The sequence below is a fragment of the Gambusia affinis genome, linkage group LG17 (assembly GCF_019740435.1).
Source record: "Gambusia affinis linkage group LG17, SWU_Gaff_1.0, whole genome shotgun sequence".
NCBI classification, from domain to species: domain Eukaryota; kingdom Metazoa; phylum Chordata; class Actinopteri; order Cyprinodontiformes; family Poeciliidae; genus Gambusia; species Gambusia affinis.
The window spans coordinates 15924055-15951584 of record NC_057884.1 but is presented as its reverse complement, the minus strand read 5'-3'; the positions used below and the strand labels follow the sequence as shown (position 1 = coordinate 15951584).

Below are 27530 nucleotides of genomic sequence, written 5' to 3'. Positions count from 1 at the left end.
GCGTTAAGTGGTTTTCATAATCAGCAAGTTAAATTTGTCATTTGTTTTGTAGAATGACAGTAATTTGAAAATGAATAGGCTCAATTTCAGAGTAAAAAAAACAACAAAAACCAGAGCACAGCTGGAACCCTCATTTTCTCAAACTGCAATCAACCAAATTCAACCTCATTCAGTGGATTTAAAGCAATAATTACTGCTTAATTGAAGCAGAGAGGATAAAACAAAGCAGAGAATAGGATAAACGTCATTTTCTGTAAATGATTTTCATTTATAGAAAATCATTTTCTATAAATGAACAAGGGAGTCCTGACAGACTCCCTTGTTAAAATCACTTGATGAAAATCATTTATGATTTTCTATAAACGAAGATACAGGTCACACAAATATTGAAGTGTTTATAAAACAATATTTTTAAATAAATAGAAAGAAGTCTGCACATGAACATGCTTTTTTAATCAAATACAATCAGTGGAAAGCAGAACAAAAAAGTTATGTAACACTCTCAGGTTTGTGACTGCAGACTAACAACAAAGTAAGCCAGGTGGCTGACCTGCATAAACTAAGAAATAATATTTCATTTGCATCCCTCTGTTAAAGCCAGCCCTTTCATCTCACATGCCATTTTTCACACCCTCACAGTTTCATGAACCCCGTTGTCCTCCACCATTCATCCGAACCACGACACAGCTCTCCTCTGAGGCAGATCAAAGCGCTTGTTTTCTCACTCTGGAGAACTGAATTTGGGTGTGTAAATAAGATGTAACCTCTCTCTTGTCTTGGCTGATCTGTTTCATATTCGCAGATACATAGATGTGCATAAAGTTACACACATTAAGCCAAGCCCTCTTGAGTGTTTTCATTCTATGGCTAAAAATGTTTGTAATTCACATGAGCTTGTTTCCTCAAATGAGCCTCTGTATGAAGACAAGCACTTTGTAATTGCTTGATATATTAATCTTGATGAGTGCTTATTAATCTGGTACACCAGCTGACAAAACAGGGGGGATGGAGGTCTCAGTATTCCCACCACTTTCCTGCAGCATTAAACCTATTAAAAACTATTTAGTGGACTGGAGATAAAACTCTGCAGACCAAACCACAAAACTCCAGGGCTGGTAAGTAAAGCCAGCATGCATGTGCCAAACTCTTTAATTATGAAGTGAGCCAATCCTGACAGACTCCCTTGTTAAAATCACTATTAATATGTAATGCCAGGATGAACTTAAAAGCAAAAAATACAAGTGACTTTCGGCTCAGTTACCTAAACCGGTTGTTATGTAAGACAGAACAATCTCAAAGCTTTAAAGTGACAGTCAACAAATAACTATGAAAGTTTTTTTCAATATTATTTCAGCCTTGTGTATGTACTGTAAAATGTTTTAAATGCCTAATGCTGGTAGATGTGGTAGAGACATGAAACCTTTTGCCAATTTGATATGGGGTTTGTGTCTTGATATTCATGGGGCGAAATCTGGACAAGAAACGCATTATGCTACAATGTTTAAAACTACCAATCAGAGTGGCCTAGCTTTTAAATACGTCTGTTTCCATCCATCTTGAAAAACTCTCCAGTTTATTCTGGTAGATCCAAAAACTTTCAGAATGTGTTTGTCTTGATGTTTTCTTCAGATAAGACCAGAAAAAACCCAAAAGGAAGTGCTAAATATCTCTCCAGTCCAGATGCCACCACCACTGATTTATTTCAATACAAGGGAGAAGCAGTTTTCCTCCAAGGTCCTCCTGGTAACAATATGGGGTATACATGGTTTTCAAAGCTTATCTTAAGGACAAAGCAGCTGGTGTTATTCATTAATCTCTTCACTTCGCAAAAACAGTGAAAAGAAAAGGCTCACTAATGCACATGTGTATTCTAAGGTACCACATTATTCAGTCAGTTTATGATCGGCTAGTGGTTTCCAACTCTGGTCCTCAAGACTTGAATTACTGTGTGGAGATTTGGGGAACATGAAAATGCACTTTAGAGCTGCCTTTCTCATTACAAAAATTAGCAATAAATAAGGTGGGATATTTACACCATACAAATGTATTACTTTTAAAGTTAAACATAAAAAATAGGGATCTTGTCAAATTCAAAGCTGGTCAAATAATGTAGAGAGCAATAAATAATCAGATACCACAAACATTTAAAGATATATTTTTTTTTCCAAAAGGAGGGTTATAAGTTAAGAGAAAAGCAGCATTTTAGAAAACATAAAGCATGTACAATAATGAAGAGCGCATACTGTGGAGTGAATTTTTGAAACAGCATAGAATAGGAAAATGTTTTGATTTTTGTTGTTTCACACATCTACATTAAAGATTAATGTAGTTGTGTGGATAGGAGACTGTGGAAAGTAAGCAGCGTGCAGACTGTATAATAATATACTAATTGTACAGATGTGCTTCTAAAAGTGTAGAAATTGTGACAATGAGGTAAAGTAAAATTTCTAATGAGTAAATAAGTTATAAGACAGAGTTAACTGTCAGTATCTTTGCAGATTAAACTCAGATTTACTGAGCGAGACTCAGATGATCTATGAATGCAGTGCAATGAAATATTCATAACCCTTGAGTTTTTTTTTTTGTTGTTTTTTTTTTTTTTCAAATTTAGACAGATGTTTCATTGGGATTTTATATAATTAACTAGCCAAAAGTTTGGTATATAAGTAAAAAGCAAGGGAAATAAACAAATCTACAAAATGTGGACTACAAGTATGTTCAGTCCCCCTGAGAACCACTTTGCAGAGCCACTTTCCTCTGCAGCTCCAAGTCTTCTTGTGAATGTTTCTACCAGCTTTTCACTTCTGGAGACTTATTTGCCTCTTATGTGTTGTAAAATACCACACATTCTCTTAAATTTGATTGTACATATGTCTGAGCATCAATTTTCAAGTCTTGGTGCAGATCCTCATGGTCTGGACTTTGACTAGGCCATTCTAACATATGAGTATGCTTTGATGAACTATTCTATTGTGACTCTGGCTTTATGTTCAGTGGATACAATACAAATGCATGTCACACCTTCTAGATGATTAGTTTGAAACATTTGGAAAACCATCTCACATCCACTTCACAGTTATCCGCCACCTAGCAATGCTGCTCAATCACATATGAATAAATTTCATTGAAGTTGGTGAGACTGCGAATACCTGCTCTGTGAGAGCAACTTGTTAGCTGAATGCATCAAAGTGGCGCACAGACTCCGCGCAGCCCTGAAGGCGCATAGATAGAACCAAATATGGGATTTGCTACGTGACACACACAGACAGAGGGAATGACGTAATATCACATCAGCCCACATGTGTGGATGTTGGACTTTGCACAGCTGAAGGTCATTCATCGACAGAATTACATATCACATCGATACTCTTATGAACTCCTCCTCTGTTGCACGGATGCTGGATTTTTTTATTTATTTATCTTTTCATTCTAGATCTTGGCTATCCCGTATATCATACATGAACACACAGCCACACGTGCTTCGCAGCTCCAACTCAAAGCAGCGCAGCGCGGGATGGATGCAGCCTGTAGGGATGCAGGTCCTTCCCCTGCGTGATGGACATACTTTCTGCTAAATGTGAATTATTTGCGTCTTTTATTAAAACACTGACCAGGTTCAGACGGGTTTCTCGTCCATTCTGGCTCCTTTCGTGAATTTACAACCTCTGCAGTCCCTCTCAGTGCCCGACTCAGGTAACTGACAGAGGAAGGTGATCAGCGCACGACGGCGTTGATTTTAGGTGACTGATTGATTGATTAATTGACAGAGGGATGTGAAAGGCAGCCCCCGTTAGGCTAGATAGGGTATCTTCTAAGTGAGAATGCAAAAGGGTTCCTGCGAGTCCTCGCTTTGCCTCTGCATGACTTTGGTTATACAATGATGCCTTCTCATTCAGAACAACATGGAAAGGCAAGCATCCTCTTCCTCTCCATTCAGACTGACTAAGCCTCAGCCTCTACAGAGTTAAAAGAGGCATCTACGTGTTTCCATTACAAATACAATGAGGAGATAGCGCTGAGAGATTTAAAGCACTTGTCCGATCAGTCGCACGCCCCGGGGCTACAGACGGGACAAAGCGCACGGAGCGTCTATCCGCATTGCAAGGCAGGCTGACTAAACCCCCGGATAGCGCAGTGGTCATTCATCAAGTCACCCGACTGTCATACCAGCATGCATGGCCAAACACACCAAAAATAAAAAAAAGAAAAAGAAGAAGAAGCCTCCCGAGACGTGCAATCAGAAACAATTAAAGGTGGAAACCTCCGAGGATTGCTCACCTAACTTTTGCTGCCACAGAAGATATCGCATCGTTTCTCAGATTCTTCCTTTTGGACACGGCAGTTCCCATGCTGACATGGAAACGACGCAGGCGGGAAAAGTGGTCATTCCAAACGCTCGGAGGAATGCGACAAGGACGAGATAAGCGAGCTAAAAACAGGAAAGTTGGAAGGAAATCCGGGAGCTGATGGGTTTTACACACGCGTCCGCAGAGCGAAGAGACGGACGGTGTACTCCTCTCTGCTCTCCGCTTGTCTCTCTGGGTTGGAGCACGTACTTGGGGTAGCTCAACAGCTGTGTCTTAAAATACACACGCAGACACCCCTCTCTGCTCTCTCACCGTCTCTCTCTCCCACTCTCTCTCTTTCATTGATCCTGAATACACTCAGGACTGGAGGTTTTGGCGATTTCAGCTTCATTCCCACGAAGAGAAAAGGAGCATGGGGAGAACTGGTATCATTCACTCATTCGCTGTTTTGGGACTTATTTATTTTTCTGTTGTCTGTATGTAGTGATCTTTTAGGATGTTATGTAATCGGTCATTTGGGTTAAAGCCACCCCTCCCATTCGTCCCCCGTCTCAGACTCAGATACGTTGAAATGGTCTCTTATGAACAGAGACAGACAACAGAAGGAGCAGTGCAGTCCTCTTTGAGCATCAAAGATGACACCTGCAAAATTTTCTTCCTGCGGCTGATTTTATCTACAAGCCATCATTCAGGACCGTAGTGATGAAAACGAGAACATACATTTCACATAGACCATTTAGTTACAGTATGTTATATAACAATATTAATTATTATTATTATTATTATTATTATTATTATTATTATTATTATTATTATTATTATTATTATTATTATTATTATTATTACTATATTACCTATGCCAATTTGTAAAAATGTTAAGTTAGGATGAAAAGTGATCCATTCCTTCACTTTCCAACTCATACAACATTGTGACCGTTCAGCCTGTGGCCATTCATTGGTGTTTTACTCACTATTTATTAATTTTTTTTATTGATTTATGTTTTAATTAAAGAAGGTTATTATAAGGGGGTTTTGTGAACTGAATATAATGTAAAGGGGATGGAGGTGTTCTCTTGGGAGGACGAGTGGGATGGCCACCCATTTTTCAGGGCAACGGACCCATCTACCACCCCTAAGGGTCATGGTTGAGAGATACAGTCAGGCTCACCTCAACGCACGGCTCCGGCTCTGGAACCAACATCCACAAGTGTGGTTGGGCACTCTTCCACTCTGGAGTCACCATCACTGAACTCAAGCAGGAGGCTTGAATTATTGCCCGCCATCTTGATGCCTGTATAGAGATTGGTACACTGTCTGCATTGGTGTGAGCACTGTACCAATCTATTGTGGTGAAGAGAGAGAGAGAGCTGAGCTAAGTTCTTTATTTAACAGCCAATCTACATTCCTACCCTCATCTGTCGTCATGAACTCTGGGTAGCAACCAAAAGAACAAACTCAGGGATACAATCAGCTGACATGAGTTTCCTGCGCAGGGTGTCCAGGCTCTCGCTTAGAGACAGGGTGAGAAGCTCAGATTAAAGCTGCTTCTCCTCCACATCAAGAGGAGTCTCAAAGGCAACAAGGATGAGATAAGAGAGGTTGAGGTGGCCCAGGCATCTGGTTTGGATGCCTCCTGGACTCTTCCTTGTGAGGTGGTCTTAGTAAATTCAGATGAAGACCCATGACATGTTTCAGGTGTTATGAATGAAGTTTGTTTATCCTTCACTTCTGCGTCACTCTCTCTCGCCTTGCTAATCGAGTCTTTCCTGCTAACCCGTCTCTTGCCTGTTTTCACCTGCTCCCTTCACTACTTAATTTCCCCTCTGCCTTCACTGCTGGATTATGTGAATTGTGTGAATAGTATTCCATTCAGTCCTTGCCCTGTTTGCCCTCTAGTGTCTGATCTCTTTCCCACATTATTCTCATCCTGCCCATGATGGATTAGGCCTACTCTGGCTCATGTGATATCTGCTCCCGACCCTCGGTATAGACACTGACCGAGGATCCCAGCCTTGGCCCTTTGATAAGTATTCTGTCATCTGCCTCTTCATGGATGACCAACGCCTTTTTCGGCTGCCTTGTTACTCCTCGCCATTTCCCCAGAGGAGTTGGCCCAAGTGAGTAGGAATAAGGGAGTCTGAGCCTCTGTTTAGGTTGCTTACTTACCTTGGACTACGTGGAAGGTAGTCGTTGGATAAAAATTGCAATGTGCACCATGCTGATGAAAATCAACATAAAATATTGGAACAAGTTGGAAAAACCTGAAATGGTACTAGAGATAGTTTTAGTGGGTTATAATCAGTAACATATTTTTATGTTCCCCCAACATTTTTATTTTTTAGTTCAATTTGGAAATTATTCTAACTTGCCTTAAGTACAAAAGGTAAAAAATTATCAACAAAAATAAAACAGGTAGTTATGTATGTCAGGTACAAGAGCAGAATTCACAGTATGGTTGAGGCTGACAACTGATGAAGCAAATGATAAGAAACAACTTGCATACAAATAACAAATACAATAGAAATGGAACATTATTATATTTACTGTCATAATGTTATTTAAAAAGGTAAAAGGTAAGAATTAGAATAAGTGTGATTAAAAGACTCAGATTATCATACAAATTAAATACTTAAGCGCAAGCAAACAATTATAAAGGGACAAGTTACACATCGTTAATTTAGAATGCATTTTTAAAATTGTGTAAGATGCTTAAGCAACAACAGAAATTGAATAATTATCCTTTGACCAAAAGCAGACATTTTGCAAATAATATTAACAAATTTCATGCAAATTTTTCAATAAAACATCTACTGCCAGTGGGCATTGGATGTCACACAGCTAGGTATCCACTCATCATGTTCTACTTTTATGAGAATACATTGGGAAGAAAAGTCATTATAGCTTAATACATGTTCAGAACCCAGAAAGGACCTGGGTCTGCATCCAGAGTACGCAGACCCATGCCTTTTGTCTGTGGAGGAGCTGTGGCTGTACCCTGCTCCTCCTGATCATTATTTCAGAACCAGGTGGCCCTACAAAACATGCTCATATCTGTGATTTAATCTTTTTGTTCATAATTCATTTCTCAAGACCACGGGAAAGGGTCGTGACTTTTGCTCTTGCTTCACCACAACAGACCAGAAGAAACCTTATATTACTACAAACTGCACCCCAAACAGTCTCTCCTGCATTAATCATTCAGGAACATGCCACCAAGAAACTTGAGTTGCTTTGCTTTTGTGCAGGTGAAAAATCATAGATTTGAACTGAGACAAGAGAAACCGGAATTTTGCTAAAAATATTGTTAAATGTAATATTTTCCATTGTTAGTGCAATGAAAAGAATAAACTTTTTAATGCTTCAATTCAGGAAAAACAACCTCTGAGTAATAAAAGAGCAAAAATAGTTGAAGGAATCAATAGTACTGTCATTTGATGTATTTACACAAAGTTGTTCTCTTCGGCACTGTTTAATATACGCTACAAAACCAGCAGCAACTATCGATTGATTCTTTTCCTAATTTAAAGATGTGTGTTCGCTAAAACCCATTAGCATTTCAGACTTCGAAGACATTTAATGTTTCCTCACAGATTGATGTTTGTCATTGTGGTGTTTGCACACACTCCCATATATGGCACATGCATGCATACGTCATTTGAATGGATGCAAGCTCGTGCTGTTGTGGAATCAGCCGTTAGCCTTCAAAAAAAAACATATCAATCAATTTGCAATCCACAGGTCATTTCTCCAGCAACTCAAATGTGCAAAGTGTCCTTGCTGTTGTTATTGTTGTTGGGGTTTCTGTCTTCGTCTTCGCTTTGCGTCCTTGTCCTGCACGTAAACACTGTCACACACCCACACACAATAAGACAAAAGGAATGAGAATCGATAAATAAAGTAAAGCACCGCTGGGCTGGTGTGAGCTGCTGTAACCCATTAGGCAGTAAATAATTCCAGGCATCTCTGACTAGACTGAGAAAGAGTGTGAGGGCGGACTGTAGATGAGCACAACAGGAGGAGGTATAAATGTTTGGAAAATACATTACATAAAAGAATTCCTGCTTCAGGAAAAGTGATGGAAATAAACATTATGAACAGACAAGGGAGATTTCAAGCATAAATGGGCAACATGTTCTTCTAAAAAAAACTAATATCACCTGTGTCAGTAGGATTTAACGGTGCAGAAATTGGGAAAGGAAAGTGCTAAAAAAAATACAAATAAGAGGCAATAAAATGTGCAGGATGAGGAAAAAATCTTATGCAGTCATAAATCCACATCTGCGCCGGGAAATAGTGTCTCTGCTGACCCTGAGACACTCTCCATTTGATTGATTGTAAAACAGATCAATATTTGAGTCGGTTATAGCAGCAGTTCACCAGGTAGTCCGACGGTTTGAAGGGGCTACGTTTCAACCCCAGTCTCAAATCAGTCAATCTCTTTTTTTTTTTTTTTGCAATTGTTCAGAAAACATCTGCTAAGTATGAGAGTGGGAATGTGAACACAGTGCAGTAGATGTGAAAACTGAGTGATTGCAACTTGTGACTTGTGAAGTTTCAGTGAGTGAAGAAATGGCAGTTCTCGCCATTCCAATCCATAAAGTGTTTTCATCACAAGCGTTTAGTGCAACATTTGAGACTTACAGAGGATGACTCATGCTAAAATTGGTCATTCCTACTGGCATGCCCAAAAGGCTGTGTTGTGGTCTGCAGAGGAATTGCATTCGATATACTGCAGACGGGCTCTCACAAAAGGGACATTTTCCACATTTCACAACCATTACCAAGACCTTCAAAGAAGGTCTACATCATGACTTTATGCTGACATAGAATATCCTTTTTATTCCACAGATGGTGTGCATTATTGTCAGAACAAGTACTGACAGTGACTAAAAACAGTTAATTTAGATGTATGTCAAGTAATTTTCAAACCAAATTATCTCATTTTGGTTGTTTACAGACATGTAAGTTTCTGAAGTTATTACATTATTTCTTTAGAATATTAAAGTATACATCTAAAGCTCTGAATTGAATTGATGCTTCCTGGTTCTGGTTTCACCTAGTCTTTTTGACTTTGCTGCACCCGTTAACCATAAACAACAGTGTTTGAAAGAAATAGTAGAACCAATGACTCCAATTTCCTCTGGTGAATTGATGAGGTTCTGATTATATAATCGCTGCATGAAGCAGTGATTTGTTGAGCACTTGCTTGAGAGTCGGAGAGTAATGGATTAGCAAAACAGAGAAACACTCAGCAAACACTTCTCATTACAGAAGTTCTGCAGCAGCCAAATATTGTACAGGCTTAATAAACCTTCAGATCCAATCACAACGTTTTGTCCCATGCACTCTTTCCACCAAATGTTATTGAAAGTTACAGCAACCTTCATTTTATTTTATATTCCTGCACCTTCAGTGAAACTAAAACCCAATTTACCCAGCAAGATTAGTTTTTATACTATTAACAGTTTTATTTCAGATTAAGACAACCGATATTGAACCCACTGGGGTGTTCAGAAGTCATTTCAAGAAGAGAAAATCCAGCTAGTAGCTTTTCTGCATATCAAGACAAGATTTGGTTCCTACAGAAGGGTACCACAACAATCTAAAATTATAATCCAAAGAAATTATCTTTTGTCAGTTTTATTGTTGCAGTCCACTGTTGGCTAAGCTGATAAACCAGGAGACCTAGCAAGCAACAGTTTTCTTTTCCTCCCATCAAACATTCAAATTTGTCTGCAAACTTGAGGTAAGAAGAATATTCTGATTTATTTTAGCACACAAACTACATTTTGCAATCCATGAGACACTAAGCAAGGAATTTCTGGATCTGCTATAGGGATAGGATGTGGTGGGATGCTGTAATCTCAAAAGTGGATTAAGACTAAATGCTAGAAAAGCTTTAATTAAGACATTTATGAATTTTGATAAGCACCTAAGGCATTATTAATAACATTTAACTCTTAAAAATCCTTGTTCTTTTAAGTATTCCCATTTAATTTAATGAGAATTATGTAGAGAGTTAACGGATTACACTGCCCAGTGTTAATTAACTTTGATAGTGCATTATAAGCTCATTTATAGGCTCATCTGCTGTATTTGACTATTTAATTAAGTGACACACTCATGATATGTAGAAAGAATAGCATCAAAGCTTTAAAGGGAAAGTTTGTTTCTTTAAAAAACAGCCTTATGGTTGAGAGATACAGTAAAGCCTTATCATTTGCATCTGTTGCATAGTCTATTATTTAGTTTCCAGTGAGTAGAAACGTTAACAGCGCAAAAAGTACAAACTGAGTCATGAGTTATAATCTTAGTCACAGAGCTGTTATTTAACTCTTAGGTTAACACTGTTTTTTCAGGGTTTGTATTGATTGAACACAATATTTCTTACAAACAAAAACCTTCTATAGCCAATATGCTGTATAAAATTACTATTTAAAGGATCTTTACTTAGATAAAAAAAAAATGCTATTATGAAAGTAAAATACAGCACATTGCAAAGACAGGGCTCTTGCATTTGCATTTCTTTTGCTTCTGCTTTTTTTGTCACAGTTTCATATTTCAGATTGTTTCAGATTAAGACAACCTACAAAGCACAAAGTGAAATTTAAAATGTTCAAATGACCATTTGCATTTTGAATACAACAAAATATTGTCTAAACCAATCTGTGCTACAATGTAACAGGCCCTCTAAATCAAATAATTGCTAAAGCCTTCAGTGCAACACCTGAGAAGGGGACTTTAGCATTAAGACTTTGAGCTGAACGGTCTGTTAGTGGCAGTGTTATTTCCTTATTAGACTTAGTCAGGACTTTGATTAGGCCACTCTGGAACAATCGTGAAGAAGCAAAGCACCCCCAGATCATCATACTGCCACCATCATGTTTGACTGTTGCTATAATGTTGAATTTTTTGAAATGCTGTTTTAGTTTTATAAAAGATGGGGAACTATTACTGCTGCAGAATATCATAGTACCACCAGCATGAAGATTCTGATGGTGGCAGCATCATGCGGTTGTTAAGCTTTTCCTCAGTAGGGGCAGAACTGCTTGTCTGATTTGATCGAATTAAAAGATAGAATTAGATTTCAAGAGAAACCTTGTAGAAAATTGTTTAGGGATTGTCAACACAGGCGTGTTGTTGTGAGGAATTTAAAGGGCGAAAATCACCCTTTAAATTCTACTTCTCAAATAAAATTACAACAAAATCCCTTAAAGCGTCAGCATTATTTAAAGTAAAAAGTTTCAAGAACAATGTATAATTGTGCAAGGTAGCCAGAGGTCAGTAGCAAGAACATAGTGAACAAATCGTATCAAGAAAATCTTATGCCTTTTCTGAGGGAGACATTCGTGTGTCTCCCTCAGACAGACCTTCAACGACATTGTCAGTCCCATCATTAAATTAAAAGTATGATTTGCTCAAGCCCTAACTAATGTGGCTTCCATCAGCCTGAGCCGCACTCAGGTTTCAGTTCATAAATAGTGTATAAAATATGGATTTACTCATTCAATGTCAAAGATGCCACTTGTGCAGAAGAGCTAGAAAATACAAAACAAAAGCACTGATGGATGTTCTCATTCAGGCCATTAGGTTAAAATATTTGCTTGACTAAGAAACAAATATGTTGACAGGCACAAATCACATCACCTGATAGGACTATAAATCAGGCTCTAATGTTGTGCACAGTAAATACTCATATAGCATGACAGTAGCTATTGCCATCTCCTGACTTTAATAGTTCTAGTATGTTCATATAACTGCTGGAAGAACTTTTATTATGGTGACTACACCTCAACTGCAAAGCAACATCCTTACCAGCACAATATGGAGAGCCACTAAGAAAACTTTGGAACTTGGAAAAATGTATAATTAGATTATAAACAATCCTACAACCTTTGAGATATTGGGTCATGAATTGTGAACTGCTAGTTTCCTAACTAAGTTTAAATCTGATGCGTATGTTATGTTCAGAATAACAACATCTGTTTTATTTAACCTCTTTTTACCGTCTGTAGAAATCATTCGACGTACTTTTTTCTTAAACAGGCTGGTCACACTGTAGCAGTTCAATGGAGCTGAATTAAAACAATTCTGCAAAGAAGAGAAGGGACAAAGTTCATCCATAGCAAAAACACAACTTACCAGAAACACCTGATGGCAGTAATTGGCTCAGGGTGGCACATCCAGTTATTAAGTTAAAGAAGTAATTGCTTTTTAAATAGGGCCAAGTTGATTTGGACAGCCTTTTTCCACTAACAATGCATAGTACAACAAGTACTTTTTTTCTGGGAATATAAATACTGTATTTTTTTTCAGAAGCATTTTCATTGCTAAAAGATTTTCTTCCAGTCGTTTATGCTCCCAGACTCTTCAGCAAATTCAACTTCTGATTTATTGGAAAAATGAACTTCAAACTAAATGCAAAATAAGAGAAATGACTCAAAGCAAAAATAGGTTCCAAAAAATGATGTCCATTAGCTCTTTGTTGTATTATTTCATCTTCTTGTGAGCACAAATGTCAGTAATAATCACCTGCAATGGCTACAAACTAACCAAACACCCTCTACCTCAACTTTTAAACGTTCAGCCACTGTCATTTTAATATGAACAATTTGTCAGAGGCCACATTAACATAATTTCCTATTACTGCTTTGGACAGAACAAACAGCTCATTTAACCTCCTGCTGGCGGCGTGTCTGTTCTGTTTAGTGCAGATCCTGGAGGTGTAGCAATAAAGAATAAATCGGTATGTTGACCACAGCTCTTTGATGGGGATCTTCATGTTTGTCAGTTTCTGCAAAGCTTGCCTGCCTTTAGTAGTGCTCATTGTTCATGTATGAGATGACAATGTGTGCCCTTTCAATTTTTAAACACAGGGATGTTGTTGTGAGGCTGATTTAGGGAGCATATCTAAAAAGAGGGGATAGAGTTTTCCTGGCTATGGCTGTTTGTTACTTTATTTGCCATTCCCACAAGCTGAGCAACGGAAAATTGGCTGGTAAGTGAGTATTTTATTTGGAAATAGCAACTGCTGCCAAAATGGTTCTTGTTGACTTACTTAAGCTGCATTTACTTTGTGACCTGCACTGTCCGTCAGTCCATGCAGAAATCATAAATTTATCAGCCTCCATAATCACACCCTGGTTAAACCTGACACACAAATAAGCAGACACACTCACATGTTCTCTGCTCTCTGACACACAACCCATCATCCACCTATGAAAGTTCGTCCGCTTCCAGCATTCTGCTTAATTTCTGTGCATTGCTGTCTGCCATTTTACCACTGACATCCATCTCCTCTCACTCCCTGCTGAGCCAGGTTGGCAGTTTCCTCAGGTACATGGAGTCATGCAGCTTCAGGCAGTCCTGCCTTTGAATAGACTGGGAAAGTATATTAAAAATTTCCCTAACAGAGAAGCTGTCTTCTGTTCTCACATTTGTTTCTTCAAATTTATTTTCGTAGGGATTAAATAAAATTTCCTATTTATCTAAATTCAAGCAGTCAATAGTTTTATCTCTGATTGCCAAACAGTATAGAGGAAAATTTCATTAGAAAAAAGAAATCTCATACACCAGTTGATGTCTCAGGAATCTAGTTTTACATACCTAGAATCATCGAGCTTCGATATTACTACAATAACAGGAGTACTAAAATTTATACATATCAAAAACAATTTAGCAAAAGAAAAAGTCTTCTATAGAATTACTATAACATTTTACAAGCTATTGCTAAATCAGTAAGCATGTAGTGAGCATGTCGTTGATAATTTCTGCAAAAAAAAAAATGTCTACATGACCACCAAAAAGAACATTCTGCTAAAATTTTCTATCCATTGTCTGAAAATGTTAAGAGTGCTGCACAAAAAAAGCATACTCCTACGCCGCAAACATCATCCAGAAGTGCCGAATAGTAATAATAATATTTTTGTTTTCAAACAAGCTACAGTCGGCACTGCAGCACAAGTGGGTACCACAGGAAGATACAATATGGAGTAGCAAGATTAGGCCCAATTGGGTATGTTAGCTAAAAAAAATTTCAATCCAGATTGTAAGGGATACGCACCTTTGAAAAAAGTGCAACGTTTGTAGCCTCAGTTTACAGAATCATTTCCTAAATGTCTCGGGGATCATCGAGATGATTTGTGGAAAATGTAAGATGGGCCTTTGTGTTGCTTATCACCTTGAAACAATTTTTTTCCCCAGTCTGTTTCTAATTGTTGAGTTTTGAACACCGACCTTAACTGAGGGACTTGAGGCCTGGGTTCTTCTCAGACTTTCTTGCTAGAATTATTTTTCCAGCATGTTCTCCACGGACAACAGGAATGTTTACCAACATATTTGTTGAGTATTTGCTTGATAATTTTGATGATGGCATTTGACAAAATGTAATGTTTGCTTGATTCATAGTTGGTGACTGCGTGATGTTTTATTATGAAATGCACTGGTTGCTGAAAATGCTATAAAAATAAATTTGAATTGACTTGGCTTTCTGTAGTTTGCTGGAGTACCGGAGCCGTTGAAATTACTTTTAAACCCTTTTAGGACTGATCAATGTCAGTTGATTTTCTTCTCTTCTGCTTTGTAAAAGCGAAGACACTTCATCCAAAGGTATTAACTGACTGAAATGGTTACCTTGTGGGGGTAAGAATCACTTTACGTTTTACTTTTTAAATCTTGGAAAGCAGTTATGAATGTGTGCGACTTTGGCTACTTCTACTTCCCACAGCTCAGATTACTTTCAATGCTAATTCATCTGAGGAGGAAAATTTAAAGCTTTAAAAGGTGAGATTTGAAATAGTCTTTTGAGAACTGACAATAATTTCCAAATGTTTTCAAGGCAGGAGATTTTGCCACATACATGGAGTTATCGGGTTTCTATATTTGCAAGGAAGTGTTTTGAGTAATAAAGCTGATTCACCCTATCCTATCAAGTAAGTCTGTTTCTGAGCTGCTCCAGCAGAATTTGCCACCAGTAAATGTAGAAAAACAAGCTCACATAAAGTGTCTTGGTGCAGCAAATGATTTCTGTGTTTATAGATTTGAAAGTGCAGCTTTTCTTATGGCTCTGAAACCAGACACTCTACACAACAAGGACGGAGAACGACTGAGTAAAATTACTGTTGTGAATACTAATGTAAAGGATGACCTAGACAGAGCATTTGGCACCGTCTGAGGAACAAATGGCTGACCCTAAATGAGTCCAAGGAGACAAACAAAAATGGAGGGAACACATTGCTTGAAATGGAGGGCAGAAAGTGAGAAAATGGAGGACAAGATCCTCAACGACAGAAATGAGTGGGGGAAATGAAACTGATGACATAAAGAAAACAAAGGGGGAATAAGTATGTGAACAACAGAGGGAGAGTTGAGTCCTGGTCTGAAAGGCAAATCTGCGTCACACATGGGACCCTCCTCTCTTTCCTCAGGGCAGCCCCTGTTATTTATCACCAGTGGATGGAGGCTTCATTAGAGCGAAGCCAAACTAGACTGGCTGTTCAAGTGAGTCATCCGCCAGTGCTCTGTTTCACATCCGTTCTCTGCTTGGCAAAGGCAGCAGGACGGTAATTGTCACTCTCCCTCTGTTAACGGGAGTCCCACGGTCACGTCCACTGCCCACGCCCCTGTGACATTCAGCCGGCTGCGACAAATGAGCTGCGAAATCCCGGAGATGATGTGGAGGATTAAAGCTCCTAATTCACTTGCATGACGAGGAAGGCTGCAACAAAAGGAATGACAAAATTCAAGCAACACCCTGCAGATTAGCTCAACCCAGCTGTTATATAACTTCTTTCTTTCTTTTTTTTCCCCATAATGCTGATTTTTTTTCTCTGACCTCTCCTGCAGACATTAAATAGATATTTAACACATGGAATTAAAGAACATATATTTCTATGATATTGGGATTTGGCATTTCAGAATCCATCCATTTCCATCCATTTTCTTACACCCTTCTTCCCTAATGGGGTCGGGAGGGTTGCTGGTGTTTATCTCCAGCTGCGTTCCGGGCGAGAGGCGGGTTACATCCTGGACAGGTCGCCAGTCTGTCGCAGGGCAACACAAAGACATACAAGACAAACAACCATGCGCACACACACACACACCTAGGGAGAATTTAGAGAGCCCAATTAACCTAACAGTCATGTTTTTGGACTGTGGGAGGAAGCCGGAGAACCCGGAGAGAACCCACGCATGCACAGGTAGAACATGCAAACTCCATGCAGAAAGACCCCGGGCCGGGAATCGATCCCAGAACCTTCTTGCTGCAAGGCAACAGCTCTACCAACTGCGCCACTGTGCAGCCCCATTTCAGAATCAAAATCCTAATTTGTAGTCATTACCTAACAACATATAATTGGTAAGGAGACAGAAAAGTGTCTACATTTATTTGTCCATGTGGAAACCCAAAATGTATCATACATACATTATAACTACTGGGATCTCTCTACTTTGAGAGGTCCCAGTAGTTTATCAGGGCATAATGTTGGGCATGTTGGGACCCATCGTAAGCAGTTCATATTTGCCATCCAAAGTACAGGAATGAAATGCACAGCATGTTGGGACACAAGTCATGTCCTGGTGCATGGATCCAAATATTGGCTCAAGTAAGGAACTCACAGGAGGCTTGCATTGTCTGGTTTTGGGACCATGGTGGGAAGTCCACATCTCTGAGGACGAGTACCGGTATGAAATGTGTGGCTTGTGTAGTGATGTGGGGTCCAAGCGGGAGCAGAGTAAGCAGCACTTTTCTGTGAGCCTCAATGATGGGCCAGGAATGAGCACCATATTGTAGGGTCCAAGTGGGATGGCAGTCGACAGTATAAGTGCAAGTCCTGGTGTAATTTGTGCACTTTTAACAAAATGTGGTTCATGTTTGAGCACTTCAAATGTAGCCTGGCCCTCAGGAGATCTACAGGGAGATGTCTCCAGTCAAACTTTTAGGATCATTAAAAATCTTGTGGGAAAAGAGGTTGTTCTTGCTGTATAAACATATTTCTCTAAGATCTTTACTTTAAATTGTATGTTCTTCTGCCTTGAGATCCAATGCATTTCAGAAATCACCCAGGACTGCTCAGGCTTTATATCACTCACACTTAGGTATATCTCTTCCCTAATTTGTCATAAATGTTCCATGGCTCCATTCATAGTGTCAGATTTCAATTCCCTCATGTCTGAGTACACTGAGCTGCTTCAGCAAGTCTCCCTTAGAGCGGCTCCGGATGGTTTCGACAGTGATGAGGACGGCCTTTTGCTCTACAAAGCCAGCTATTACTGTCAGCTCTGTCATCCGCTCGCCCCTGAACAAAAGCTGGCTCTCGTTTTTGACGGCAATGCAGAGAAGAGCCGGAGACAAGCTCTTCCAGCTTTAAGGTCAAACAGTCACATCCCTCAGTGGAGCACTCACTGACAAGACACACATTTAACACTCAAACTGGACCAAATTCCCCAACTGAGTGACCCATGTGAGTCACTGCGCTCACTTTAGATCAACAAGGAACTATTTTCCAATAAATAAACAGGATTTTTCAAACAGATATAAATGTCTCTTAGTTATTTTTTGCTGTTTCAGGATTTGCACCCACTGTTTGTGAAAGATTCAGCATCTCTAATCAACTTCCCACTGCTTGCAGATAGTAAGAATTAAGTGATCAAATGCTTTAGACATTTATTTGCAAAAATAATCTCCGCTTCTATCAGCGCTCCCCACTGGTTTAATTTACATTTCAGGAAGTTTGCACAGCAGTTTGCAAGGGCTGGTTGTGAATCACAACAAAGCCGACCTAATATCAAACAGGAAGTAGACTAAACTGCAATTAGAACAGAGGGGACACTTTGCTGCAAGCAAACTCTTCTGACTAAAAAGGAACAGCATCAATAATATCATTTTGTTCGGTAGATAGCGTTTGCTTTTTTAATTTAGAATGCTCTTATGTTTCTGCCACTTTTTCTCTTTTCCTTTGCTACATTTATTACATTTCCTGTTTGGATTTTAATGATTTAACTAGATATTACGCGATTGTTGTTTATTCTGTAAAGAAACTGGAGCTTTGGGCTTTGATCAAATGAGATTAAAATTTTCAGCCAAGAACAAAACAAAGGTCCAAAAAAAGACCCTATCCTCCCTACTTGAGGAATTTGGTTAGATTGTTCTGCATTATGAAATTTTCTAAATAAAAAAAAAAAAAGAAACTGAGTGAAATAATAATGATAGTTTCAGTTAGAAAACTGGTGGTGGAACATTGGTAAGTCTTTTGTAAGGATAACATTTCAAGACATGCAGCCAAATCAACACAGGTTTAATCTTCCTTCACTGTGTAATTTAGATCAGCAGCCTGATCTAAATTACACAGAAAGAAGGAGTGTATGCCTTTATTCGTTTATTTATTTGTAACAAAACCAAATGTGCTCAGACTGACGGTTAGCATTTCACGATTTTTTGATCATTTAATTTACTTCAAATATTTTAAACTACAAATAAACTACACCTTGCATTGGTTGTTTATTGGTTCAACTTTCAAGCAAAACACTTGCAAAATGTAAAGTGGCTCACAAAAAAGCTGTGAAATAGAAACATTTAAATGAATCTTGAACTTCTTCTAACATTTAAACAAAAATGTCTGCCAAAATTAAATTCCCTTGCATGTTGTCATGAGGTACTGCGGCTAAAAGAATAACAAGGAGAAGTGAGTCACTCTTTCGCAGACATGGCAGGAGATGAGTTGACATGTTAGCATGCCCTCTATCGTGTAAACAGGTGGATTTATGATGTTGTAAAGGGTGAGATAAGAGGGGCTGTCCTCCAATCTCATTACTGCTCCAGAATCACCACTGAGACTAATGGTATTTGTGTCGGCTCTTACCATTCAGCCACAGTTTATGTGTGTGTGTAAATGTGTAGTGGAAAAGCCTTCTCTGTACGTGACCATCATGTCTATCCCCACCTTGGTTCACCTTCATAAGGCATCACCCCCCCATTTCTCCTCTTCCCCAACCTTCTCGTCTTTCCGCATCAGTTTTAAAGATCGTTTCCCCGATGACATATTTCCACTACTTTGTCTAATAGCTGACGGTGCTCTCCGGTTGGCTGAGAAACAGTGGCCTGACTCTTGAAGAGTCACCAGGAGGAGAGAGGGAGAACTGATGGAAGGAGGAGGTTTGAAGGCATCAAAGAGATGAGAGCAAACAGAGATTAAAGGGGGATAAAATGTGGAATGGAAAAAGCACAGGCGGGTGTAACGTCTGTGGCACTGCAGGTTTCCATGTACAGAGAAACAAAGTGATCACAGCCCTCTGTTGAAGAGTACATTTGAACCTGATTGAAAAAATACAGTTGATTCCTATAGTCTTTATATGCTGTCGTCAGAAGAGAGATGAACATTAGCTGCCTATGAACAGTAGTCCACTCAGCAGGTGCAAAGTTTTCTCTTTTTTAGCAGAGTGATGCCCAGACAGGATTAATTCTGTTATAGAAGACACAACAATATTGCTTCAAAGTATTTAACATCGGTTCAGGTGAACAAGAAGCTGAATACAAGATAATAAATATACATCTTTTAACCAAATGGACTATAAAATTTTGCGCTCTTTAAGTTTAAAATGCTTTACTACTAAATAGTTCTGCTGCTCCATGTGTTCTAAGACTTGTTAGGTTTTGTGTTTTTTTAGTTCCTTTTACAGCGACGGGCCTAATTCAACAGAGTTTCCAGTCAACTGGTGATAAAAGCACCACAATAACCAGAACTCGCTTTAAAATTGGTTTTTAATCTCAGTGGGGTTTTATTTAATCCTGGTAAAATAAAGGTTAAATATTAAAACAAAGACAATGAAAAGGCCGATTGTGGCTCAGTGATCAAATCATGATTAATTTATGAAAACAATGAAAAGACTAAAACATTCAAGGTGATGAACATTTTATAGGCACTGCAGCCCAGAAAAACAAAACTCAGGAATGACTATTTATAGGTCCTTGGACAAAGAATAAATTTAAACAATACTTTGGTCAGATTTATTTTTATTCAAAAATAGTCAGGAATGCAAATAATTGTAACTTGGTTAAAATCCCAAATATTGTTAAAGTTTAAGTTCCTTTTCCCCTCTGAATACATTTTCCCATAAACCTGTGTGCCATGTAAGCAATAGGCTATAAATTTATTCTAAGGCATTTTTAAGGCTAGTTGCAAATAACCTTAATTGTGAAATAATCTATATATAATGATGTGAAATGAAATTTTATGTGATCAGTTTTGCACAATTCTCAAGCAAAAAGTGCATGTTTAGCTTTTTTTCTTTTTTAATTTTTAGAATTTGGTTTTAATTGTTTAAAACTTGAAGAGCTCTAACTGTTCTTACCATAGTCTATTTATAATTATCATCTATGACTTTTAACTGGAAAATGAGTTGCTTTAATTTCAGAAATAGTCTTATGCACTTTGTGGCATTTAACAGCAAAAATGTCTTTCACCAACATCTACTGCCAATTTTCTGCAAGAATAAGGGCGTTTTTAAAAATATTCATTATGTTAGTTCAGACAACCTAAAAGTCCTTTTCTGAGCTGACAAGCTTCTTCCTTCAGTTACAAGTTCATTAACTTATGAAAGAAACTTCTGAAAGGAGCAAAAATTTATGAGCCAAACTGGTATAAATCTGTTTATTTGCATCATAAAATCTGGGAAACCATCCAAAACCTAATGAACAGCTTTACTATTTTGTCAATATAAGAGTAAATGAATAAAACAACATGCACAAATTGCACAGAGTTTTCAGTTCCTGCAGACAAGGTCAAATTAAATACCTGATGAATTCTTTTTGAATAACATGAAAGTTCTCTATCTCTTTGTTTTCTGTTTCTTCAAGCTATGACCTTTAGCAGACATAGGAGGAATTCCCAACCATAACTAAGGGACACTGTGCATAGGTAGAATAATTTAAAGCAGATGCTGCCCCAGTATCAGCCAAAAAGAGAAGTGCTTTATTAAATGATCTGTCTACATTCCACCCCTTACTTATGGTCATGATCAAAAAAACAGGTTATGAGATACAGTTGTCTGGTATAAGTTTCCTCCATATGAATCTCTGGACTGAGCCTTACAGGTAGTGTTAGGACTTCCATCATCTGATCCTTGAGTCGAGCAGAAGCTCCTCCAAATCAAAAGGACTCAGCTGAGGTAGTTGGTGTGATTTTTTAATTATTTTTCTGTGGTCACTGTGCGACAGGAGTTTCATGACTTGGATGAGACCAACAAGCGATGCTAATATTTCCCCCTTTCTAATTTACTGCCCTTCTGCAGCTTCACCAGAGGAGTGTTTGGGTTGAGTGGTTGCATTGAAGCTCACTGGTGTCATTTAAGCTTCTCCCAGAATGAGGAAAGCTTGGCAGGAGGGGTATTAAAATGCATCTGAGTGAGAAGCTGCAGGCAGTGTTGGTTGTCCTCCCAGAGGCTGAATGATGAATTATTGAGGCTCACTCGTCTCTGTTTACCCAGACAAATGTGCCCTTTAGCTTAAAGCGTGTTTAAGGGAGAGATGCAAAGGCTTTTAAAGCATTGGGGTTGTAAAGTTAAAATTTTGTGACATGTCCAGGCGTCAGCTTCAGCTTTACTTCTCTTGCTCACCTTCACATTGCTCCTTACTGTGTAAACTCTGCTTGTGGGAGTTAGAGCTATTAGAAACCATGTGTCCTTTGTAAAGAGGCAGGTTTTGGCACAGGAAACTACATGATGAAGCCTAACTGCTGGACAGCATCTGTTTGTCCTGTGCTGCAGCTTTTTTTTCCTGTCACAGACACAGCACTACCGGTATGAAGCAAAGCAAAGAAATTTGTCTTTTATCGCTGTTGCATAATTTTACACCACTAAACTCAGATAAATTGGGTACCTTTATTTAATAAGAAAAGAAAATTACCAATTGTAAGATATATTAGTTTGTAACAAAATAAGTACCACAATTAGAGGTCTAATAAAACAAAAAATATATAATTCTCAGCGTATGCTTTATTCTTAGAATTGTTCAGTGTTCAAGAGCTTTTTATTAATAATCCATGGCTTTCTGTTTCCATGATTTCTTAGCTATTCTTCAAAATGGGAAAGGCCAGATAGCAGTCAATTCAGGAAAACTGTAATGGTGTTGATTTTTATAAATCAGGAAGAGTCTGCAGAAATATTACTACCCACCTTGTCTCCATAGAAACACTTTATTTTAAACATTTTTAACAAGGAGGAGAGAATAAGCACATTTCTTAAAGATCAGAGCTTCATTATACTTCTCACATTTTCCTGAGCTTAAATTACACATTTTTGTATATAACTTAGCATGTTTTCTGTTTTAAGGTGAGTCTGAGTTAGTAGAAGCACAATTGGCTTTATGTAACATTATTTGAGCAAGTGGTCACATCAGTTCTCAGTTTTTTTCTTTTACATGTCAGAATGGTTGTTTGAACCATCTGAGTGTGTTTTCCAAAGCTCTTGTGTGGATTGGGGCCTCAGTGACTTCTGGGACTTGAGGTGCTGGACAGACTGCATTATGTGCTCTGTGCTGCACAGATGTCCCACATACATCAGGTCCACCCATAATCAAACAATCCCCATTTAACATAAAGAGGACTCAGTGTCTTTCATTTCACAAAGATAAACGTTTGAGAGAAGGGAAAACAATTCATTGAATTTTTGCTAAAGAAGTTTGACAGCTTTATTCAGAATAATAACTCCTCTCTTTCCCCCCCCCCCCCCCCTCCCACACACACACACACACACACACACACACACATTCGACCTCTTAATTAGGTGAGAAATGCAGCTGGGATTAAATTTGTCAGTTATGAGAAATGTATGGGGTGGTAAGATAGTATGTACAGTGCTTTGAAGACGTCTTTGCTCCCTTACAGATTGATTCTGTTTTGTGCTTAAACTTGGAAGTTTTTGATCATAAAATAATTTTTAAGCTGATTAAATGCAAAAATCACATTTCAACAATTAGCTGGTATAACTAACTTTAATTTGTACACTAGATATTGTTTATCTTTTAGTTTAGAAATATGACCAAGAAAATGTAAATAGCCACAATCAAGTCACATACTGGAATATAAAAAATTACACAAAAGGCTAAAAAGTTCTCGAATGCTAAAGCTTTCTACGCTTCTTCATTTTAGGATAAAATGCAGTGCAGGATTACTGCCGCCTTCTGGATGACAGAGGACCTGCAGTCTTTTCTAACAAACGTAATCAAACAACTGTTTTGATTTCCAGAGCCAGCAGGAGAACTTAAAGTGCTTACTTCATTATTTTTAAAAAATAACAATTAACTTAAACAAATGTACGTTAATTAAAAAGAAACAAATAAAACAAAGAACTCCCTTGAAATACTTTTTTGAGTCCTGTCTATAATTATGGAACAGAATAATCTCCCATCATTTAATAATCCAGTGTCTCATTCAGAAGCTAAAAAAGGGTTAAATCATCTTTCTTTTGGAATTTTAGGGAAGGTCATTGTCTCGTTTCATGAAATGTACAACATTTCAATCAGTTGAGAACATTCTCAAACACAAAGAGGATTAAATTAAATCCTTCTCAGGTGCTGTATCCTAACTGTAGTCTGCAAAACTACCTCAAATGATTGTTTGTATATCCCTCAAGGTATCCTATGGGTGTTGATTAGAAAGTAGTGATTATAAAAGCTTCTGTCTGCTCAACACACAAGGACAGATCAGACTGCGGAGACTCAGCAGAATGAATGCCTTGGGATCTTATTTGTTCCAACAGAGTCTAGCCCGTTTTTTTCTTTGTTGTTGTTTTTGAATCGAGGGGGAAATGATTCAGATGCATTATTTTAAAGCTGTTAGACACAAATACAAGTTTTCCAAGAGTTCAAGTAACATGCCTCAAAGCCTCTGCAGGAGTTCCTCTGCCCCTGTGAGCAACTGCACTAGTCATCATGTCTATTTTAGAGCTTTTCTTTACCTAAAATGATGCCTGGTGTAAAAAAAAACAAAACAAGAAAAACATGATTTACGTCATTACACTGAGCTAAAACAAGAACGTGGGAGTACTTTTCTTGTGCTGAGATAATTCAAATTGAGCATGTTTCTATCTGGAATAAAGACATCCTTCTTTTGGAAGCTGTGAACCTCTGTGACGTGTTTGGACACTAAGGTGTTCTCACCTCGTGCTTCAGATCAGCAGCTTCGCCGTGATGTTATTATGAGCCTGGCAGAGAGCTGAGAGAAACAGCAGTTCAGCACAGACCGTATGTTGGAACAGGCAGCAGCTGTGGCTCCATCTTTGTTTTCATGCTTACCTCTGATTCTGCAGACCTGTTAAAGTATCACACAGTCCACACCAGGACATGGAGAGAGCCTCCCACACGCTAATCTGCAGCTATCCAAGCCTTACTGAGTTTTACAAACTCAGCATCGCTCCAGCCCACATAAATCTAACAACTAGAAAGCATCTATTTTATATATATATATATATATATATATATATATATATATATATATATATATATATATATATATATATATATATATATATATATATATATATATATAAACACCAGCATTTCGTTCCTTCTTTCTTACATTTAGCAAAATGTAAAACTGAAAAAAGGTAAAAGTGATTTTATTTTGAACCTTTAATGTTAGAGTGTTAAATATTATGTACAGGTCCACTCAGACCCTCACATTGTGCGGTCCTTTAATTGCTTTCTTTGCTAATTTTGCTCTTTAGTGATGCATTTGAACTGTTCTGTGAGAACTGATGATCTAATGAACAACTTCAACAGTTTTTGATGACAAAACTTTACAGAAAAAAGTTTGATTGTTCTCGAATCCACACAAGTTCAAAATGATATAATATCCCACAACTACCTGGATAAATGTCCCGTTTGCAAGCTGCAGAAAAAACACAGATTGTGTGAGGTCTTGGCATGATTCTGCGTCGATGGTCGACCACTTTGCTTTGCACTATTGATAAAATCCATCTTAAATTAGTTAGATTTCTGGCAAGGACAAGCCTAAAAGTCATTCCAAAACCTTCATGTTAGAAAGCTCTATCTATTTAAGATATGGCTTTGAGATCATTGTCTTGTTGGAATGCCCCGTTGTGTCCATGTTTCAGTCATCAAACCCAAACTACCTCTGACAAAAGGAACCACTAAACACTAGACATTATGAAATGGGTAATGTTGGAACTCCAGCATCCCTGTCCACAGTGAAACGAGTCTAACATTAGTGTATGGACTGACAGTGGGCTGACCAAGCTGAAGCACCAAGTCCAAAACTTTGCACCTTAAAGCTTGAGAGGTATAAAAAGTACATTTAGTAAAGAGGGAAACATCACAATTGGATTTCCTGCTTTAAGCACAAACTTGTGACAAAAAACAATTAAACTTTGTGAATGATGTTGAAATATTATAGTGCATGCATTTTTTATACACTTAGAAGAGCACTCTAATGGCAGCTAAATAAAAATCTGAGACTGCAGATGTTTAGAGAAAAGGAAGTTTGAGATCAAATGTTCCAGATATTTTTTGCGACTGCTTATTGTTTAGATTTTTTAAACACAGAATAAGTCAGAAAATTGATTGCATGGATTCAACAAAATATGCAATTATATTTGCAGGATTATATCCATGCACTTATGTTCTAGTGGAAAACTTTCACATCCTGTCAAAGCCCTTCTTTTCCTCAGAAAGTCACAGCCAGATGTCCTGAAGTCTGGCCTGTATGTTAATTGCTGGATCTGGGAACGTGGCAACACGCCTCGGATGGAGCAGAGCTTGCAAACATTCCATAAACAAAACATTTCAGTTCAGCCAGACCTTACAGGAAGCATTAAAACACACTCACGGCTCAATGAGAAATCTTTGGTCTTTCTGTTTCTCTTCACAGGAGATTGTACAAAGAATTGTCAGTTTTAGTTAGCTTTAGCATCCCTTTTATTTTATTTAACTTTGTGCTTCAGCAATTCAATTCATGATCTCTGGGTTGTCTGTCTTTGATCAGAACATCAAGGCTGAAGATACCCTGGTGGAAAAACACCTCAGCTGTCCCAAATGTTTATCTCACTGATGTTGAACAGACTCACCTGCACAGTGATCAACATGCAGCATATTACATGGCATAAATCCAACTTTTGATTCTTTTTATTTGTGAGATGACGGGGTATAATCAATGCACACTGATTGCACCCTTCCACTCACTCCCATATCCATCACCAATCCAGGCACAATGTAAAACGAACGCATGGTTCTTGATCACAGCTTCAAAATATCCACCCAGAATCTATCACCATGTTGTTTCACGACTGATGATGGGATTTGGCAGAGGGATTTGTTATAATGTCGCCAGATCTTAGACCATTATTGTAATTGAGGTTTCCACCAAGATGTATTGTTATTGTTTTTTCCTGCTGGGCACATTGCTGGGTTTATAGGGGATTATTTATTCCACTTTATTTAAATATGCAGGCACAGCTGCAGCACAGGAGACAAAGTGTTTAAAATGTTAGACTTATTAAATGAGATAAGGAGAGGGAATCTTACGTTTCCTCTATTGTTTCAGGCAAGTAACAGTATTGTAGAGGTGACTTCTGGCTCTTGTGTCCCATCAATTTTATAGAATTTCAATATTAGCATTTTATCAAATTTTATCTTGCATTTGTAAATTCATTCTTTCAGCACTAAAGGCTTTGTGGCAAAGTTGAGCTCACAACAGCATCAACAATAATTGGCAACCCTGGCTAAACTCTTTCAAAAATGATCTTTGAAAGGCCCAAAGCATCACACATTCTTCACCGTACTTTACGGTGAACATGATTTTTCCAAACATTTATCTTTTGTCTAACTCTAGACCCAGCTTATTTTTTTCATTTGTGTGACAAATTACCATGTAGGCTACGTAGTGTCTACTCATTGTTATGGAAATATGGGATGCCCAACATACCGCTCTTAACAGCACTAAGTGTGAATGAGCTTTGGAGATATTTTCACCTCCCTTATCATCCTAACTTTTTATGATAATAAGTAACTTACTACCAAGCAAAAGTAGCATTGTTTTGCAAGTTGCTCTAACAATTTAGCTTTTTCCAGACTTCCAATCACTTTTATGTAGATTTAGTTTATATTTGTTTAATGAATTGAGGATTCTCAAAAACCTTTTGTACAGTTTCCTGTCATTTTGAAATAATTTCTGTATACCGCTAGGTTTATTTGTATTTTACTACTGTATTATA

General features: G+C 38.1%; 1 protein-coding gene across 4 annotated transcripts in view; it reads right to left on the bottom strand.

Annotated features, from left to right (window-relative positions):
* nsmfa (NMDA receptor synaptonuclear signaling and neuronal migration factor a) overlaps positions 1–4843 on the bottom strand; it is a 40025-nt gene extending 35182 nt beyond the window's left edge. For all 4 annotated transcript variants that reach the window (XM_044095767.1, XM_044095769.1, XM_044095768.1 and 1 more), the window contains exon 1: positions 4279–4843. In XM_044095767.1, the coding sequence (XP_043951702.1) occupies positions 4279–4349 (71 nt within the window). In that variant the 5' untranslated portion in view covers positions 4350–4843. The remainder of the gene's footprint in view (positions 1–4278) is intronic.
* Between the last annotated feature and the right edge of the window lie 22687 nt (positions 4844–27530).